Raw genomic sequence first — 20,424 nt, forward strand, 5'->3', positions numbered from 1 at the left:
TGAATGTGGAATATCTTTTTGTTTATTTAGGTCTTTTAAAATTTTTTTCTAAATGAATTTAGAATTTCTAAATAATTTCTGTCAACAATGTTGTATAGTTTTCAAAATATGTTTTGTTCTTCTTTTATTAAATTTATTCATAAGATTTCTATTATGTTTGATGTTATAATAAATTGATTTCTTATTTCATTTTCAGATTGTTAACAGTGCATGGAAATATAATTGATTTTAAAATATTGATCTTGTACCCAGGAAACTTGCTTAAGTCATTTATTAATTTTAATGGTTTTTCTTAGTGCGTTCCATGGAACTTTCTACGTATAAGATCATATCATTTGAAAATAAAGAATTCTACTTCTGTTCTTCAATATAGATGCATTTTATTTCACTTTCTTGCCTAACTGGCCTGGCTAGAACTTCCCACACCTTTTGGAATTTTTTGTCTGTTTCATTTTTGTTTGGCAGTTCTCCAACTTTACTGGACAATCAGCAGTTAGTGCTTATCCACATTGATTGTCTGTAGATTTTTGAAAGTGGTGACATGTACATAGGTAATCAACATATAGAGCTTGTTTGGTGAATCTTTATCTTCACTATGCTTACATCTTTGAATAGAACTGGTGAGAGCAGAAATCAGTTTTATTGCTGGGTTTCAGCTATTTGATTATGATGTTTTTTAATGTAGTTTTCTTTAAACTTCTTGTGCTTGGATCTGTGGGCTTATCGTTTATGTCAAGATTGTAAAGCTTCCAGTCATTATTTTTTCAAATGTTTCTCACCTGCCCCTACCCCAGAAGCTAATGACATGTATGTCAGGCCCTTGATGTTGACCACAGCTCACTAATGCTCTTTTCTCTACTCCTAGTTTAAAACTCTGTTTTATTTTCAACAGTTTTTATTGTTATATTTGCAGTTTACTAATAGTTTCCTCTTCTACGTCTAATCTCTAATTTGCATTACTCCCACCCAATGTGTTCCTTACATCAGACAACATGATTTTTTTTTTTTTTAATTTGGCTATGCTGAGTCAGTTGCAGCATGCTGATCTTCAGCTACAGCATGTGAACTCTTAGTTACAGCATTTGGGATCCAGTTTCCTGACCAGGGATCAAACCCTGAACCCCTGCATTGGAAGTACGGAGTCTTAGCCACTGGACCACCAAGTAAGTGCCCCCATCATAATTTTCTAAAAGTTCATTTGGGGTTTTTATACCTTCAATGTCTCCAACACATTCAGTCTTTCCTCTAGCTTCTCAAACATGTGAAGTGCAGCTCTAACTACTGTTTCAGCATCCTTGTCTATTATCTGTGACATTTCTAGGGTGCTTTCAATTGATTGAACTTTCTCTTTGTCATGGGTCAGATTTTCCTTATTCCCTGCGTGCCCAGTAATTTTTTATTACAGAACGCCAGACATTAATTTCAATGTGTTGGGTTCTAGATATTAATTTTTTTCTGCTATGAACAATCTTGAGTTGTTCTGTGTGCAGCGTTACTTGGAAACAGCTTGAGCCTTTCAGATCTTGTTTGTAAACTTCGTTGGGCAGGCCTGGAGCAGTGTTTCACCTGTGCTGAGTATTCCTCACTGCTGGACAAGACCCTATTGGTCACTCTGCCACCTGCCCTGCAGTTGCAGGGTTTCTGTTCTGGTGGTGAAGACTGGAACTCTGTGAACTCAGGGGTTGCTGTCTAACCCTCTGGGGATCCCTTCCCTGACCTGAAGAGTTTCCTCACAAGGGTGTTCTAATCAGGTCTGAGGGTACCCTGCAGCTCTCTGGAGTTCTGTCCTGGCACCTTTCTGACCCCTGTGCTATGAGCTCCAGCTGCCTCTGTCCCTTAGGACTATCAGCTCCATCTCCTCAATGCAGGGAGTCTGCCTGGCTTCAGGTCCTGCACCGGGGCCTTCCCAAGTACCAGTCTTTCATTTTCAATCTATGTTTTGGGAATTTCATGGTTGTTTGGTGGTTAGGACTGAGTGCTTTCACTGCTGTGGGCCTGGGCGATGCACAGTGAGCACCGGTGTCACACAGGAACCAGAGCTCCTCAAACAGGCACCTGCTCTGCAGAGAAGATCAATTTGTTTTCTTTGGATGTCAGCAATGAAACTTCTTAAAGAAGAGTTCTTCCCCAGCTCTGGAGGGGGTCATGGTGACTTGCTGCTCCTGTGTGAGTGCTTACCTGGACAATGTATCCTTGGTGACCGTTATGTAAAATATCAGTATGTCATTTTGATATAAGATGCTTTGTCTCAAAAATGTCTATGAGGGGAGTTCCCTGGTGGCCTAGTGGTTAGTATTCTGGGTTTTTCACTCCTGTGGCCCAGGTTCAAGTCCTAATCAGGGAATTAATATTCCACGAGCTGTGCAGCGTGGCCAAAAAAATAGTGTAAGACTATCTTTGATGTCATTGGAAAAGACCCCGATGCTGGGAAAGATTGAGGGCAGGAGGAGAAAGGGGCAACAGTGGATGAGATGGTTGGATGGCATCATCGACTCAATGGGCATGAGTTTGGAGCAAACTCTGGGAAAGGACAGGGAAGCCTGGCATGTTATAGTCCATGGGGTCGCAAAGACTCAGCCACGACTGAGCAACTGAACAACAACAAAGGTGAAACAGTCCTCAGAACTCTCTGAGAATCTGCTTCTCAGGTTATAATCCTCAGTTTGGCTCGAATAAAATTCCCTTTTTTTTCTTTTTGATAGTTAAATGAAATTTCATTGACATATTACAGGCTTTATTTCATTCACTCCACACAATACTCCCCAGCTTCAGGCTGGGGCGGCTCCAACTTTCCCCAGGACCCTGGGACTCAGGCTGGAACTCCTCCTGACCCAAGAGGACGGGTTTGCACAGGAGTCAAATCCGTGTGGCAGGGAAGGACCTGGGCACAAGAAGCACCAACCCAAATACCTAGAACTCCTGTTCCTGTCCTGGGAAGGGCAGTCAGCAGCCACCTCCAGCCTCCTGTCTGTGTAGTAACGTCAAGCCCAGGGGTCCTGGTCAGCCGGGCTGCCCTAACAGCACAAATTAACAATAGGAACCCAGAGGCAAATGCCAGCATGGGTGTGTGTTCCATGAGGACTTCTTCCTGGTGAAAGCCTGCCTTCCGGCCATGTCCTCACAGGGCAGAGAGAGCATGAACTCTCCCTTCTCATCCATTTGGAAAAGGAAGGGCACTAATCCCATCCGTGACTGAATTCCCTTCCAGAGGCCCCACTTCCTAAAGCCACCACCTTGGGGGTAGTATTCAACATCTGAATTTGCAGGGCAAGGGGCAGTTTGCAGACAAATATTCAGTCCATAGGACCTGGGCTCTGCTCTGAAAAAGTCTGACCAAAGAGTTTGGGCTCCAAGTGGGCAGACTGGTCAGCTCAGTCCTGGGATGTTACCCTCACCTCTTAATTCAACAAAACAAACTTCAGGGGACACAGAAGAAAATCCCGTGTATACACAGCTAGATGATGCCCTGTCTCACCTGGGGTTTGGTCCAGAACCAGCCTCCTGATCCAGGAAGAGGAAGAAGCTTGACCAGGTCTTCCCTAATACTTTACTGACCCTGGGCTGGCAGGGAAAGTCCAAGCCCAGGGCCCCAGAGGCCTGCACTTTGAAAGGCCATGTGAAGGGAGGGTCAGGAGCTGAGGGGCCCTGGCTGGAGCCCAGTCCCTGGATATCATGTATGGCCCCGGTCATGGTCAGCTCATAATTCAGGGGATGACATGGCAGCCAGGAGAGGACCATAGTGCCTCCCCACACCTGGAGCTGCTGAGCCCTATCCCACGTGCTAGACAGAGTAAGGGGTGCTGGGGGATCCTAGCGAAGGGAAGTCCTCCTCTTCACCAGCCTCTGGCCCACACGTGGGTAAAGACGGGAAGGCAGGAATTGGCCCCCACATCCCCACACAGACATGCAGACTTTTTGTTTGAAGCAGGAGCCCAGGAGGTGAGCCCAAAGTCACCAGGTGGGTGTCAGGTCAGGCAGGACACCAAGAAGAGACCTCTGAAGCAGCAGCAGCCAGTTGCCTCTTGGTCACCATGGACACCAGGCTGCAAAAAGGGTTGATGTGCCCATTGGGGACAGGTCAGTGTGGTCCTGGTGCAGGTTGCAGGGTTTGTGCTGGGAATGGCAGGGCTGATGGGAACAGGCCTCTCTGGGCAGGGCGGTCAGCTCAGCTCTGTGGTTCCCAGCATGGAGCATCGTCCACGCTTGTTTCTGTTTGAAATCTGGGGCCCCAGAACCCCCAACACCATGTTCTGATACAGTGTGCCCCCTCAGTTACTGAAACAGAAATGGCCCCCAGCCCTGCCCACAAGCCACAGGGATGGGGCCTGGGCTGTGGCTGGTCAGCCCAGGATGGGAATGGAAGAGGACAGGGGGCTGGCCTGTCCCTGCACCCCCAGCTGGTCCTCACAGGGTGATGAGTCCAGTGGATATGAGTCCAGTTTGCTCTGCTCATCACCACCACTGCAAGGGCTGTTTCTGGGCCTCGCTCCACCCAACCTCTTCCACAACCCCATCATCAAGTGGGCACGTGATGCTGGCGGCCCTGGGTGACCGTGGGCACATTAGTTGTATATTGCTATTGTTACTTACAATTACTTTAATTTTACATAAAACATCATCGTCAATTATAGCTATACAACAAACTAACCTACGATTTACCAGTTTTAAACAACAAACTCTTATTATCTCACACAATTTCTGAGGGATAGGAGTCCTGGAACCGCTCAGCTGGGTGGTCCTGGCTCTCAGTCTCTTCAGATTGTTGTTGAGATGTCGGCAGCAGCTGGGGTCCCATCTGAAGGCTGGAGACCAGCTTATAAACCCCACACTCTGTTGGCCTCTCCATAGCAAAGGACAGCTGGCCTCCCCACCACTGGAGGATGTTAGAGAGAGACAGGCCAGGACGCCCCTGCGACCTCATCTTCTACAGGACCTTACTGCTGATGCACATCAACCTCAGTACATTCAGAGGTAGAATACCAGGGCGGGGCTCTTGGGGGGGCCTCCTGGGAGGCTGTCAATCCCAGGGCCTATTTCCTTGCCCAATGGTGCCTCCCAGGATAGGTATGGCCCCTAGAGCTTCAAGGGGGCAGAGAGCAGCCAGGTACGGCTCCAGAACCCTCTGGGCTCAGCTTCTTTCTTGGGGGACAGGGAAGCAGGTCCTGGAGCCTAGAGGAGGCTGTTGGGGCCTGGAGATAATCAGGAGATCACAGGAGCTCTGGTTGGGAAGCTAAGGTCTCACCTTTCAAAAGTCAAGACTCCCAGGAGCCCCAGGTCCTACCCCACTTCAAATTTCCAAGTGCCTGGAGTTTTATGGGCCTGGCCAGGCCGACTGCTGTCACTGTTAGGACCAACTCTTTCTCCAGATTTCAAACACCTAAGATTTGCTGTCATTGTCTGGGCCCCAAGCCCTGACCTCACAGGCAAGAAAGAGGGACCCAGAGTCACAGGGTTCCACAGGGCTGAGACACCCACAGAGGCAGGCAAAGTACCTGACTGCCCACAGGAATTCAGCAAACACTCATTGACCCTTGGTTCCCGCCAGGAACTGGGCTGGGAGGCCACAGAGGAACGAAGCTCCACCTGCCAGTGGAAGGGAAAGAGGCCACACCCTCTCCCAGAAGGAAGAAGTTCTGGTTCCTTCCCCACCCGCTCCGCAAGCTTGCCCAGAGAAGGTGCTTCCTCTATTATTCATCAAGAAAGTCTGCAAGACAAAAGCCAAGACACAAAAGTTGAGGGGGGGGGTGCAGTGCAGAGGAATTCCCCAGAGCCCTCCTCTGAAGCAGGGGAGGGACAGGCAATGGGTGGAAGAGCGGGGAGGGTGGGAGGAAGGAGTCCACCCCAGCTCTCCACAGACCAGGCAGGGGTCCAGGCTGACTGCGGAAAGGGCCACAGCTCTGCCCCCAGCAGACGCCAGGATACTGCCCTCAGCTGCCCAGGGGCAGCCTGGGGAGGGGGCCCAGCTTTAGCTGTGCTTCCTCAGACTCCCCTAATCTAATCAAGGATGACACTCCTTTCACCCAAGCTAATTAATGAGGTCTGTATGGCCTGAGCTTCTTTCTGTTCCAAGCAGATGCTGGGGATAGGAGTGAGTGATACAGACAGGGCCCTGGCCTCCAGAGCCCAAGGAGCCTGGGTTGGCCGCCTCAGGTGGGAAAGTGGGGAGAGAACCTCGGGGGGCAGGGAGGGGGCTGAGTAGGGAAGGGACAAAGGGGGCAGGGAAGGGACAGAGACACGAGGAACTTGCCTGTCTGAGGAACAGTGTGGTTCCCTCAGAGCCGGAGAGGTCCCTGAAGGGCTGACAGGGGCCTCAGCACAAACACCTCTTTGGCGACAACGTCTTGAGGACAGATGACCAGAAATAGGAAGTAAGGAAGTAAAGGGGAGCACAGCCCAGGAACAGGGGTATCTGCTTTGACACTGTGATTGCCCTCTCCCTGAAGAGTGGTGACCTGAGCTCCAGGTGACCTTCCTGGGCAGTCCTCCTCCCTCTGGCCACCAGGTGGGGAGCTCCCTTTTATTCCTTCAGGCCACGTGGAACCCAGCTCTGAGGAGGCCCTGTCCACCCCTCTACCCACCCAACCACCTGGCTTCATATCCCAACATATGAATAGGTCTCTTGCCTTCCCCTCCTACACAGCTCCAAACAGCTCCCCTTCCCCAAACAAGCTGAACTTCTGGCTCCTGAAATGGACCCTCTGCAACTCTGCTGGGAGGGCCTCCCAGGCTGGTCAGCAGTAACTCCCCCATAGTCCTGCTGGTGACCCAGCTCTCTGAGCCTCCCCAGGGCCTGGACCAGTGAGTGTGTGCAGGTCCCAGGGTGCGGCTTCTGGCCCACATGGCTGCCACTGCCCCAAACCACTGGCCCAGACCCTGGACACCCAGGGAGATGGGCCAGGCAGCCAGAGAGCAGGAGGGGACTGGCTTGGTGGGACTTGGAGGGCCCTGCTTGGTGTGCACGGCTAAGTCCTGGAGGGCAGATGAACCTTGCTCACGACCATGACATGGAACAGAAACTGTTGGGGCCATTGCAGGATAAGATAAGCCTCTAGCAGTGACTCACCCTCCTCCTCCCTGATGCTCCCTGGCCAGGCAAGTGGCTGGTGACCATCTGATGAAATTGGTTGTGGATGGGAAACCCATCTTGCCTTGACCTCAGAGAGCTCAGGATGAGACACTGCAGTGTCAGCCACATGACTCAACCACCGCCTCACTGCCCCTGGAGCACAGCCCCCAGCAGCAGCCTGAGGAGACCTGGGACCACAGGACAGTGGCTCCCCAGCCAATGCCCCATGCCGGCTAGGATCACTGTATTGTGGGGTCAGCACACAGCCAGTGTTCAAGGCAGGTGCATAGGCCTGCCAAAGAACCCCCAATTCCTTCCTACTGTTGGGGGACTCCCCTCTCAGGGTAGGACTCCCTGGTGGGAGGTGAGCCCCAATACAAAGTGCCCTTTGTCAGGCGGTCAGGGGCCCTGCCTCTAGGACTCAGATGCCCTCTCCTGCTGGCCCCCATCTGCTGGGCAGACACTGGCTTGGGGCAGGCTCGACCCACAGGTGCACAAGGGTAGTTTTGTGCTCCCCCAGGAGAAGGCAGGCGGTGCACCAGGCCAGAACCCAAGCTTCAGCCCAGCTCAGCCCCAGAGACAACAGCGTGCACTCTTCTCTGCCTTCCAGGGGCCTCAGGAGGGGTTGCGGGGAGAGAACTATGTCCCAGGATGATGCACGACCTCTTCTCAGCACTGGAAGATACTCTGGGAAAGTGGTGACTGTTCCAGTCCTGGCTGAGACCCCCAGGGACATCTCACACACACACCCTCCCTCTTAGAGGCGGGTCGGCTTCAGGGCAGAGGGACAGAGCCAAACTCAAGGCCGGGCGAACCCCCGAGCAGCGCACCGGCCAGCCCGGGTGGGAGCTGAATCCATCCGCATGGCCCGGCCCGGCCCGGCCCGCCCCGCCAGTTCATGAGAAGACATCAACCGACCCCTCCGCTGGGCCTCGGCCGAACTGGACCCTTTACGAAGACGACAAAACAAAACTCCCTACCCGGTCTCTGGAAGTAACCATTTTCTGGCACAGTCTCAGTCGGTTCTAGGGCCTCGGCCTCACCGCAGCCACGGCCTCCAGGGCGCGCCCTGGCCCTGAGCCCCGGCGCCGGGGACGGCGAGGGCCAACCCCGGCAGGAAGATGGGTGCCAAGGCCGCCCCGGGGCGCGGCAAGGGGCAAGGGCTGTCAAAGGCTGGCGGCGGCGGGCGGCCAGCGTAGATCTCGGGCTCCAGGGCTTTGGTGGCTGCGGCCAGTGGAAGCGGGCGGCGTGCGGGCCCCAGCCGGGCCAGGCAGGCCGCCAGATGGCCGAGCAGACGAGACCGCACGTCCGCAGGGACGCCCTCGCAGCCGGCCAGGAAGCGATTCACTTCGGCCAGACACTCATGGAAGCCGGCGCGATACTTGCCCAGGATGGCGGGGTCCGAGCGGAGGGCGGCTGCGGGGTGGCAGGGACAGGCGGTCGGCGCCCGCGGCTGCAGCCCCGGCCCCTGAGCCCTCGCCGCCGCCCTCGCCTCACCTGTCACCTGCACGCGCCGCAGGCTCTGCAGGTGCCTCACGGTCAGCTCCAGGATATCCGCCTTCTCCAGCTTCGAGCGGCGGGAGCTCTGCGGGCGGGGCCGGTGAGAGCGGCGGGCCGCCCGGGAAGGCCGGGATTCCAGGCTCCCCGATCTCGCCCCCACCCCCAACTCACCTCTTTCCTGAGGGCGTCCAGGAGGAGGCTCTGCAGCTGAGCCAGACTCTCGTTGATGCGCGCTCGGCGCCGCTTCTCCATGACAGGCTTGGAGGACTGCGGAGCCGGCAGCCGCTGAGTCCTGCGGGCATCAGCTCCCCTCTCCCCTTCGCGGCCCCCCGCGCGCTCCTGCCAACCCCGCCCGGCCAGGTCCTCACCTTCCGGTGCTCGGCCACGCTCCGGGGCTGGTCTGGGGTCCGGCTGGCGCCTGCCGGCGCTCCCGCCCGCGGCGAGGCCCTCGGTTTCCCCGGGGTGTCCGCAGGCATGGTGCGCCCCCGCGCCGCCCCCAGCCGAGGGCAGGCTGGGCGCGCGGTTTCCCAGGCCCCTCTCCCGCGGGTCCCAGGCTCCGCTACCAAGCGCCTGTCTGCAGCAGCCGGGCTATTTAAGGCAGCGCGGCTGCGGGGCGTGGGAATCCCTCTCCGCGTTCTTTCCCACACTCGCGCCAGCCAATGAGCCGCCGGCGCCGGGCAGCCCGCCCCCGGCCGCTGCCCCCGCCGGCTGTCAGTCACGAGTCAGCTCCAGGCCCACGGGCCCCGCTGGCGACAAAGGCGAGCCGGGGTACCCCGCCCGCGCCTGCCTCGGACCACGCAGGCCAGGCGGGAAAATCGCCGCGCCCCGGTCCCCCGTTCCGAGCTGTGTGCCGGGAGGGGGCCTCTCCGGGAGGGCGGAGGCGCGAGGCTCACCTTCAGGCCGAGCGGGGACCGCGGGAAGTCTGAAAAGAAAATTCGCGAGGGGCACTTAGGCGCTCATGGAGAACCGGAGAGCCTCCGCCTTCCGCGGATCCCGCCGGGGCCTTGGACTGCCGCGCGGCCTGCGAATCTGACACTCGCCGCCTGCAGCACCAGCACGATGCCGGGGACACAGTGGACGTGGAACACTAGCCGCTGGACAGGAGAGAGGCTGGCTGGCCAAAGTCGTGAGGGAGGCAGGGTGGCATCACAGAGCCAATGAAAGAGATGCTGCAGAGCAGATAGTGACGTCATCACAGGCAGAATGATGTCACGGTACGGAATGTAAGGCTGTTACTGGTCAGGCCGGTGATGTCTCCAGGCAATCATAGGTGATGTCTCAGGGTTAAGGTAGATGATGACACGAGCCGGATGTAATGATGTATTGTCACTGGTGATGTCATTCTTCTGGATTACCCAACAGTGATGAGCCAAGCAGCAGCCAAGAAAGTAGAATTCACAAAAAATGAAGGCTAATTGTTACATTTCTGTTTGTTATTTCAAAGAAGCACGTGGAGGAAAGAGGGCTAAGCTTATTTTCGTGTTTGATGTTGTTTTCACTTTAAATTCCCTTGTGGGGCACAATCATCTTTTGAGTTCTGGGGATGCCAGCCCATGGTGGCCTGTAAAGTCTTGTCTGCATCCCACAGACCTCTCTGGAGGCCCATTGTGGGCCCGATTGCCCTTGGGGCTGGGGAAGCGTCTCCTGAACTCTGAACTGATGTGGGAGGAAAAGGCAAATGAGCAAAATAAATAATGACATGATTTCCAGAAACAGAAAGAAATGTGTAGGTTGTTGGAGGAGCGGAAAGCCTTCTTTCCACTGAGTGGTCTGGACAGTATTTTTGCAGTGAGCTCTGTTGGAGAAGGCAATGGCAACCCACTCCAGTACGCTCTCCTGGAAAATCCCATGGACGGAGGAGCCTGGTAGGCTGCAACCCATGGGGTCATTGAGAGACAGACAAGACTGAGCGACTTCACTTTCACTTTTCCCTTTCATGCATTGGAGAAGGAAATGGCAACCCACTCCAGTGTTCTTGCCTGGAGAATCCCAGGGACGGCATAGCCTGGTGGGCTGCCCTCTATGGGGTCTCACAGAGTCGGACACGACTGAAGCGAATTAGCAGCAGCAGATGCAAGTCCAGAGGAGGAAGTGGCATTCCCAGAATGGAAAGGAACCTCAGGGCCAAGGGAGGAGGGGCAGGGACAGGCAGGAGCAGGGCTCTAGGGGCTTCAGGTCCCCAGAAAGGTCTAGGAGAATCATGCTTGGCTTTTCTGAGCAGCATAGTGGGCCGACTGGCAGCTCGGAAGGGCCACCTCCCACACTACATTCTGCCTAGTGGGTGGTGATGCTGGCTGGCCCCCACCTCAATACCTTTTCCCAGGGGTCCAGTCTGGGGCCCAGTGCAGATGCCTGTGATGCAGATTTGATCACTGGATGGGGGAAGACACCGCCTCCCCTTCCTGGAGGAGGAAATGGTGACCCACTCCAGTATTCTTGCCTGGGGAATCTTATGGACAACCTGGCGGGCTACAACCAAAAGGGTCGCAAAGAGTAGGACACAACTGAGTAAGGACATAACTGAAGGAAGGACCCTCCTGTACCTGTTTCCTCACCTGTAAAATGGGCTACCTTTTCATTTAGCCCTGGGCTATAGTCCATGGGATTGCAAAGAGTTGAACATGACTGAGCAACTAACACTTTCACACTTTCACCAAGAAGGTAAATGAGATCTGATTTTGAAAGCACCCAGCGCATGCAAGCGGGATGGAGTCACCTGGATTCACCTCTGCCACATGCCCCACTGTACCCTCCACCCTCTGAGACATCCCCTCCCTACCTGGGGGCTTCAGAAGCCTGTTTCTTGGCCCTTCCAGCCCCAACAAGGAGCCTTCTATCACCCAGAGCAGAATGAGTTCCCAGGGGTGTCATCTACATCCCTGTGTCCTTCCCACTGGGCTGCACCCCCACTCTCTCTCTGGCCCTTCGTACCTCTGACTGTCCCCTCCCTGCCTTTTACCTCTGGATTTGATCTCTGGTAGGACCTGGGGCTCCTGGGGACCGTAGGGCCTCCCTTGCTCTGAGTAGGGAGGGTGAGTCCTGGGCTGCAGTGGGGAAACTGTGTTGAGAAATACTGACATAGAACACTGCGTTTTCCAAAGATGGCTACAATACGTCCACCCCAAATACTCTACCTGTGTGTCCTTGGTGAGATTTTGTGATGACATTAACCAGCAAAGACAGGGCCAGTGGTGAGCTGTGAATTCTGAGGCTTGACTTTAAAAACGTTAACCTTGCTGTCCTGGAAAACTCACTCCTGGAAACCACTGGCCCCTCTGTGAGGAAGCCCGAACTGGCCTCATGGAAAGGCCCCATGGAGAGGCCTTGTATAAGTGTTGAGCTAGAAGCCTAGAAATCTCAGCTGCTAGACAGGTGATCCCAACCTGCCGCTTCAGAGACCCCACTCACACTTTCGCAGCTGCCCCTGTGTGCTCTGTTCCATTCTTGATTCACATGACTGGTGTTACTGTGACCTTTTCGGGTCATTCATTATGAAACAATAGTAACTGGGACAGCTAAGATGGCCCAAGCCCTGAACCCACCCCCCTTCCCAACCACCCCCCCAGCCCCAATCCTTGTTCCTTACTTTCTCTGGCATTCACAGAGTCACAGGAGCTTCCAGCACTGGCTGTCATCTGACCAGGTGACTTTTGCAGCTATCCAAGGCCAACTATCAGTCCTCCTAGATCCAGGCTTGAGTTGGGCAAGTCCCAGTAGGCTGATGGTCCCAGGGGCATCTCTAGGGACCACTGTTGGCCACCAGGCAGGAAAGGTAGTGGGGGAGTCTATGTGGGAAGATAAGTGTATTTTCCAGTCCAGACACTGGGCTGCAGCCTTGGGGGCGTGGGGGGGTGGTCTTTCTCATGTCTGGCTCCCATGACAGCATTCCACAACATTCAGACAGTGTCCCTCAGGGGCCTGCCAGGTGCTGTCTGTGCATAGGCCCCTCCCAACCTCTGACATGGGGGTGGCACCTGCACTCGCACCCTGCCCCTCAGCATCCCACAGGCACATGGGTCCCAGGATATCAGAGACAGCACAGGCCATGACTGGCACCCCCATCCTCCTGTTCCCTCCTCTCCTGCCATGGGGCAACAGCCTGTGGACTCAGGCATCCAGGACCAGAGTTGCCATGTGACCAGGCTAGAGTCATTGCAGGGTCTCTCCTGGAGCATGGGAGTTGGGTACTGGGATGATAAAGTGGCAGAGGCTAGGGCTGGAGGAACCCAGGATTCAGTATAGAGAAGAAAGAAGCAGATGACCAGGACCCTAATCCTAACCCTGAGGGGGCATCTTTCACTTTTACAGGCCAGCAGACCAAGACACCTTCCCTCGGCCCTTGGTGCTGGGCAGTTGGAGCATCCCCTCAATACCTGATGCATGACAGCACCTCCCCCGAGGTCTGGGCATTGTCAACATCTTTCTCCATTATTCCTCTCCACACAGGGGAAGCCATGTCCCCCCAATTCTGTGTGGTGACAGAGCTTCCCACCCTGTCTGCCTGTGATGCCACCTCCCTGCGGGCTTCCATGGGTGCTTCTCTCTCTAGTCTCCTTGGACCACCATTCTCTGGAGAGGTACACTTCATTCTCCTGCTGGTCACATCCAGACTAGATTCTTCTTCACCAAAAGAAGTCCCAGCTTTGGACCTCATCTTATTAACAGATCTCTTGGGAAGTCCACTGCAACCCTGGGGGGGCCTCCCCATACTTTCTGAAGATTCACTCCTGATTCCCTATCACTTTCTCCAGCGGCTCCTGTCACAGTCCTTGTTGACTTCTAAATTCACACGGTTGATCTTCTGGACTTCCTGGCCTCCATGGGGCATCCTGGTGTAGAGTTGGCAACTAAGCTTCCAATCCTAGGAGCTGGGTGTTGACTGTAGCCCTCAGATTCCCATCCACCCTGAAGGACACGCCCACCAGGAAGCCCCGCCCACAGGGCACAGATCGGAGTCTGCAGTACAAGATCCCTGCTGCTTTTCCAGGGTGACCTGGGATCCTGCCTCCTCCCTCCACACTCTCAGCCTCTTGTCTCAGGTTCTGCCTCCCGCTTCTCCTTGTGCCTTTCAGTCCTCTGGTACTTGGGAAACAAGTCTTCACCCTAACCTTTCTATCCACACAGCTGGAGCACTCTCTGCCCAGTGGTGGAGCCTGACTGAGACACCAGCCTCCTCTGAATCTGACCGTTCTCAGTTCTCAGACCAGCATTCTGCGATCATCCTTGACCCTTGGAGTTCACTCGCAGTGCTGCTCTGGCAGATCCTACAGTGGCTCTATCTCCCTGATGTATACAAACACCCACTTCTGACCTATTGCTTTTCCACCACTGGCTGCAAGCCGCCACCACCTTTGGCTCAGAATTTTGTAGAAGTTCTTTGCCATGCAAGGCAGCCAGTCTTGGAGCCAAGTGCTCAGTGGGGGCAGGTGGACAGGAGAGGAGATTAGAGGGCCTGCAGAGTGGTCAGAAGAACAAGCCTAAGCTCCTCTCTTCTCTCGAAAGATTATGGGAAGCCATGGGAGAGACGGTTGTGTATAGATCACTCTGGCTCTTGGCTCCACCACAGATTATGGGGTCAGGATAGAAGCACAGCCACTAGGCTATATCCACAGCAGCCTCAGTGGATGAGGGCACATAGATAATAAATGAGGTCATGGATGTTCTTGAGAGAGTTTTTTGTTGTTGCTACTGCTGTTAGATGGTTGAAGGGCTTAAAAATAAAAGCAAGTGTATTAAACGATATAGATACTGTTTTAAAAGTTTTAGGAAGTTTAAGTTAGTTGGTAAATGAAACCAAATATTAACCAAAGACCCCTTTATAAGTGGCCATTGTAAGTTCATAAATAAGATATTCAGGTTTTTGTCTAGAACATATATATTTTGTGGTCATGTTGTTGCTGCTGCTGCTAAGTCGCTTCAGTCATGTCCGACTCTGTGCGACCCCATAGACGGCAGCCCGCCAGGGTCCCCTGTCCCTGGGATTCTCCAGGCAAGAACACTGGAGTGGGTTGCCATTTCCTTCTCCAATGCAGGAAAGTGAAAAGTGAAAGTGAAGTCACTCAGTCGCATCCGACTGGTCATGTTGTTGCTGCTGCTGCTGCTGCTAAGTCACTTCAGTTGTGTCTGACTCTGTGCGACCCCATAGACGGAAGCCCACCAGGCTCCCCCATCCCTGGGATTCTCCAGGCAAGAACACTGGAGTGGGTTGCCATTTCCTTCTCCAATGTGTGAAAGTGAAAAATGAAAGTGAAGTCGCTCAGTCGTGTCCGACCCTTAGTGACCCCACGGACTGCAGCCTACCAGGCTCCTCCATCCATGGGATTTTCCGGGCAAGAGTACTGGAGTGGCTTGCCATTGCCTTCTCCGGGTCATGTTGTTAGGTGCATACAAATTAAAAATAATTTCAGTTTACCAATGAGCTCAACCTTTTATTGTTATGCAGCCTTCTGTATCTAATAATGCTTTGACTATAAGGTTTCTTTGTTAATCTGTTAGTAAAATTGTTAATATGGTCATATCTGCCTCCTTTTAGTTAACATTTACATGGTAGGTTTCTTTTCATCCTTTTACTTTCAGTTTCCTGTACCTTTATATTTCATATAATTTATGTCTTCTGTAAGCTGTATAAAATCAGATTATTTTTAATCAGACTGACAATCCTGGTCATTTAGTCCCCCTGGATTTCAGACCTCTGCTCTTTAGAACTGTGAGGGAATACATTTCTGTTGTTTTAAGCCACCCAGTCTGTGGTGGCTTAAAAGCCTTCAAGGCACGGAGACATGCTTCCCGGGCTATCATTTTGCCCGCCTAAAGCCTTTGCATTTAGTTTCTCTTGTCCAAAGCAGGTGACATTCAATGAAGTAACTAAAAGAAAATAAAGGTTCTACTACTGTATATACCATATTTTTGTTATCTTTTAAAAATTTTTTATTACTTAAATTTTTTTTGAATTGTTGTTTCATTCCTTTATCTTAAATATATGCCATATTTAATAATGGTCATCTGGGGACTTTCCTGGTGGTCCAGTGGTTAAGACTTAGTGCTCCCAAGGCAAGGGGCATGGGTTCAATCCCTAATCAGGGAACTAAGATCCTGCTGGCTGCATGCCATGGCCAAAAAAAAACCCAACAAAACACAAAAAATAAAATCAAAATAATGGTTTTTTGAAGAAGACAGGGATTTTCACATTCTGTAATCTTTGTTATGTTTGTGGCTTTCTTTTTATAATACTAATATTATTTATGCAAGGAATGAGTCAAGTTAGAAATTCAGAATAATATAAACAATATTTAAACTGTTTTATGCATGTTAACAACTTTGGTGCCCTATAAGATTATTTTGGGGGAATTAATGGAATGATTAATTCATATGAAAACAATTTGGTTTTCCCCATTCCTTTTATTTATTTAAAATTTATTTTTAAAATATTTAATTATTTTTAGGTATTTATTTTTATTTTATTTATTTATTTTGGCTGCAGCTTGTGGGATCTTAGTTTCCCAACCAGGGAAGGAACCTGTGCTCCTGAACTGACAGTATGAAGTCCTAACCGTTGGACTGCCAGGGAATTCCCTAAATATTTATTTTATTTTTAGCTAACATATGCCTGAGATGTGCTGTTCGTAATAGTAAAAATGTGGGAATGACTAATATTTATTCAACAATATGAGACTGGTTAACTAAATTGCACTTTATTCTATAATGGACTTTTTTGCTATGGGCAACAAGTGCACATATGCAGCCTTTAAAACAACTTGCATAAAAGTATGAGGACTTACAAATAGCTGAGAAAAGAAGAGAAGCTAAAAGGCAAAGGAGAAAAGGAAAGATATACCCATCTGAATGCAGAGTTCCAAAGAATAGCAAGGAGAGAAAAGAAAGCCTTCCTCAGTGATCAGTGCAAAGAAACAGAGGAAAATAATAGAATAAGAAAGACTAGATATCTCTTCAAGAAAATTAGAGATATCAAGGGAACATGTCATGCAAAGATGGGCACAATAAAGGGCAGAAATGGTATGGATCTAACAGAAGCAGCAAAAGAGGTGGCAGGAATACACAGAAGAACTGTATAAAAAAGATCTTCATGACCCAGATAACCACGATGGTGTGATCACTCACTTAGAGCCAGAGATCCTGGAATGCAAAGTCAAGTGGGCCTTAGGAAATATCACTATGAACAAAGCTAGTGGAGGTGATGGAATTCCAGTTGAGCTTTTCAAATCCTAAGAGATGATGCTGTGAAAGTGCTGCACTCAATATGCCAGCAAATTTGGAAAATTCCGTAGTGGCCACAGAACTGGAAAAGGTCAGTTTTCATTCCAATCCCAAAGAAAGACAATGCCAAAGAATGTTCAAACTACCACACAATTGCACTCATTTTCTCACACACTAGCAAAGGAATGCTCAAAATTCTCCAAGCCAGGCATCAACAGTATAGGAACCGATAACTTCCAGATGTTCCAGGAGTTTGTGATGGACAGGGAGGCCTGGCGTGCTGCAGTCTTTGAGTCTTAGGGTCTCAAAGAGTCGAACATGACTGAACGACTGAACTGAACTGTGAATGAAGCAGGTTACCAAATGTTGAGAGCAGCAGGAGGATTTGTTTTCAATTTTCTTTTTTATTGAGGTGAAGCTCATGTAACATAAACTTAACCACTTTGTAGTATATAATTCAGTGGCATTTAGTATATTTAGTACAACCATCACCTCTATCTAGTTCTGAAACATTTTTATCATTCCTAAAGGAGGCCTTATCTCCATGAAGTGGTCTCTCCTCATGCCTGGTCCCTGCAGCTCTTGGCAACTACTAATCTATTTTCAGTCTCTATGGACTTGCCTATTGTGGACATTTCATATCAATCGAATCACACAATTTGTGATCTGCGTCTGTTATTTTTCACTGAGCACCATTCACACTGTAGCCTGTATCAGTACTCCATCCTTTGTTATGGCTGAGGAATATTCTACTATAAGGAGGCACCACACTTTGTCTGGCCTCCACCTGCTGATGGGTTTGGTTCCTCCCCCCATTTCAACCATTCTATGGCTAGAGCTGCTGTTAATATTTGTGTGCAAGCATTTGTTTGAATACCTGTTGTGAGTTCTCTGGGTACACTCTAGGAGTGGAATTGCTGGGTCATACGAAAATTCTATTTAACTTTTTGAGGAACGATTAGACTGTTTTCTGCAGTGGCTACATCATTTCACAATCCCATCAGCAATGTATGAAGATTCCATTGTTTCGACATCTTCACCAACACTTATTATTCTTTTTAATTATTATTATATTCATGCTAGTGGATGTGACATAATACATCTGGTTTTGATTTGCATTTCCCTGGTTCCAATCATTTCCAATGATGTTGAACATCTTTTCATGTGGCTGTTGACCATTTATGTATTTTCTATTTTAAAATGTCTATTTAAGTCATTTGCCCAACTTTTAATTGAGTTTCTTATCTTCTAGTTGTTGAGTTGTAAAAGTTCCTTATATGTTGCAGATACTAGACTCTTATCTGACACATGGATTGCAAATATTTTCTCCCACTTTGTGTAGTTTTTTCACTTTCTCAAGAGTGTCCATGAGTTCATTTTTATAGAAAAGATACATTCTTTTTCATTAAAACAATCTGAACATATATTGTCATAAACACACAGTGATTATCTCTGAGTAGTTTAGATTGTCAATATTTTGTTATTTTGGAATTAACCCTGGCAATATTTTTCAAGGTTACTAATTTTGCAAACTGGTAAATGGAAAGTGAAAGTTTCTGATTGTTAGCTCATGTTATTATGATGTGTGTGCATCTTGGAAAGGACCCAAGGTGTGGAACATGCAGGGATTTCTGAACACTCAGCCCTAGAGGTGGGGAGGCTATCACAGTCCCAGACCCAGCTGGTCAGGTGGAAAGCCCCCCTGCCCAGTCCACCTCCGTTCCTTGTGTCATCGACATTCTGTTTTGTTTCTGTTTCTCACTCTGGGGCTGTCCTGGGAAAAGGAAACCGAAACTGAAGCTGAATTAGCCTATGCAACTCTGACGTGGTTTGCTCAGGCTTTTAAAGGGCTGAGCTGCCAGGGCTGGAGAGAGCTGAGAGCAGAGAGGCAGCCGCAGGTAACCAGTGTCTGCAGAGAACCTGGCACCAGAACCCACGGCCATGGTGAGTGGTGAGGCGGGTTTCAGGTGGGGCAGGTGGGCTCTGTACTCCCCTGCCTGGTGGCACCTCCCTGGGGATGAATGCCTACATATGCACAGGCAGGTAGAGCTGCTCAAAGCATCCAGTTCCCTAGGTGTGAGGAGAGGGACAGGGCTCTTTCTGAAATCAGGGTCTGGGTCCTGAGAGGTGGCTTCTGCCCAACGGCCAACCCTGAGATCCCTTGGGATCAGCACAGGGCAGGGGGGTATTTTATTGGAGAGATGACATGACGGCTGTGGGTAGTGGCTCTTCTGCTCCCTTGCACTCTCCAGTGCCTGGGGTCCTGCTCCCAGTGGGTGGGAAGGGTGAAGAGGAGGGAGCTGCATCCTCAGGGTCTGATACTCGCCCCACTGCCAGTGCTACACGTGCAGTAGTCCCAGGACTCCTGAATCTGTGTGATGCCCACAGGACGGGAACCTGAAGGTGAAGATGCTAGGGGGCAAGGAGATCCTGGTGCCTCTGAGGGACTCCATGATGGTATCCGAGCTGAAGCAGTTCATCGCCCAGGAGATCAACGTGCCGGCTTTCCAGCAGCGCCTGGCCCACCTTGACAGCAGGGAGGTGCTGCAGGAAGGGGTGCCCCTTGTCCGCCAGGGCCTGAGAGCTGGCAGCACCGTCCTGCTGGTGGTGCAGAACTGCAGCGCCCCCCTGGACATCCTGGTGAGGAACAACAAGGGTCGCAGCAGCACCTATGAGGTCCGGCTGACACAGACTGTGGCCGTGCTCAAGCAGCAGGTGTGCCAAAAGGAGCATGTGCAAGCGGACCAGTTCTGGCTGTCTTTTGAAGGGAAGCCCATGGATGATGAGCACCCGCTGGGGGACTACGGCCTCACAACCGGGTGCACCGTGTTCATGAATCTACGTCTGCGGGGGGGTTAGGGAAGGGCCAGGAGGGCCCATGCAGCACAGTGAATAAAGTTGTAGCAAAGCCGAATGTAGCGAAGTGTTCATTCCACCCTGGCCAGCATCAGCCCTCCATTCTGCACTCTCTGGTGAGATTGGGGGAAGAGTGGAGGAGGGAGTGGGTGAGGGGACCCAGGGTCACGGGGTGGTCACCAGGCTAGGGTGGCCAAGTTAAGGGACAAACTTTGTGGGATCAAAATAGTGACACCCTCCTCCAACCTCTGGAGAAACTGAAGATGTGTCCCCACCGCTTTGGGAAATTAACTGCTAGAGAAATAAAAAGAGGCAGGTCTGTTGAAGCCCATCCCTGTCTTCCGGTTGAGCCTCAGTCAGCCCTGCAAAACTATTCCCCACCCTCACAGCTGGGTCAGCAGATAGCACAGGGAGGGAAAAAGCCTGGCTGGGTCCCAGAGGCCACACGGTGAGTGTCCCTGGAAGTGGTGAGGGGGTGAGTCCCTAGGGCCTGCCTTGGCCAGTTGTAAGGGAGGCTCCCCCACACCAGCTGGGGGCTGAGGGCCTCCAGGACCCACCAGAATACACTGTCCAGCCTGCATTGGTCTGGAGGGAATTGGGGACTGGGCCTTGGGCCCACACACCACCATTAGGGTGAGCTGCTCCTTCAGAGTTCACTTCGTGGAAGGGCCACAGCCAGCAGGTGAGGGGGCACCCAGGATGGGGGCTCCTGTTGTTCACATGGATGGCAGGGGAACAAACTATACCTGCTTCCACACTAGATGCTTCTTTCTGAGCCAGTTTCCCAA

General features: G+C 51.5%; 2 protein-coding genes across 4 annotated transcripts; one reads left to right on the top strand and one right to left on the bottom strand.

The window, feature by feature from the left end:
* Nucleotides 1–969: 969 nt before the first annotated feature.
* On the bottom strand, nucleotides 970–9,157 carry HES4 (hes family bHLH transcription factor 4). 3 transcript variants are annotated; one of them, XM_088845356.1, is made up of 6 exons: nucleotides 8,935–9,156; nucleotides 8,738–8,833; nucleotides 8,564–8,651; nucleotides 6,248–8,482; nucleotides 5,493–5,704; nucleotides 970–4,043 (listed from the first exon to the last, which is right to left on the bottom strand). In XM_088845356.1, exons 1-4 carry the CDS (start codon nucleotides 9,040–9,042, stop codon nucleotides 8,106–8,108), a joined length of 669 nt encoding a protein of 222 aa, XP_088701482.1. In that variant the 5' UTR covers nucleotides 9,043–9,156; the 3' UTR covers nucleotides 970–4,043; nucleotides 5,493–5,704; nucleotides 6,248–8,105. The 3 variants fall into 3 exon arrangements, with proteins under 3 accessions (XP_088701482.1, XP_088701481.1, XP_055275278.2); XM_088845355.1 differs by lacking the exon at nucleotides 970–4,043 and having other exon boundaries at nucleotides 4,050–5,704; nucleotides 6,248–6,340; nucleotides 8,047–8,482; nucleotides 8,935–9,157; XM_055419303.2 differs by lacking the exon at nucleotides 970–4,043 and adding an exon at nucleotides 4,050–4,802.
* Nucleotides 9,158–18,575: 9,418 nt separating this feature from the next.
* ISG15 (ISG15 ubiquitin like modifier) lies at nucleotides 18,576–19,694 on the top strand. The gene is made up of 2 exons (XM_055419307.2): nucleotides 18,576–18,724; nucleotides 19,169–19,694. The coding sequence occupies exons 1-2, from the start codon at nucleotides 18,722–18,724 to the stop codon at nucleotides 19,637–19,639; spliced, it is 474 nt and encodes a 157-aa protein (XP_055275282.2). The 5' UTR covers nucleotides 18,576–18,721; the 3' UTR covers nucleotides 19,640–19,694.
* Nucleotides 19,695–20,424: the final 730 nt, after the last annotated feature.

This window comes from Moschus berezovskii, chromosome 17 (genome assembly GCF_049115385.1).
Source record: "Moschus berezovskii isolate FMDL1 chromosome 17, NW_MosBer_1.0, whole genome shotgun sequence".
NCBI lineage: Eukaryota > Metazoa > Chordata > Mammalia > Artiodactyla > Moschidae > Moschus > Moschus berezovskii.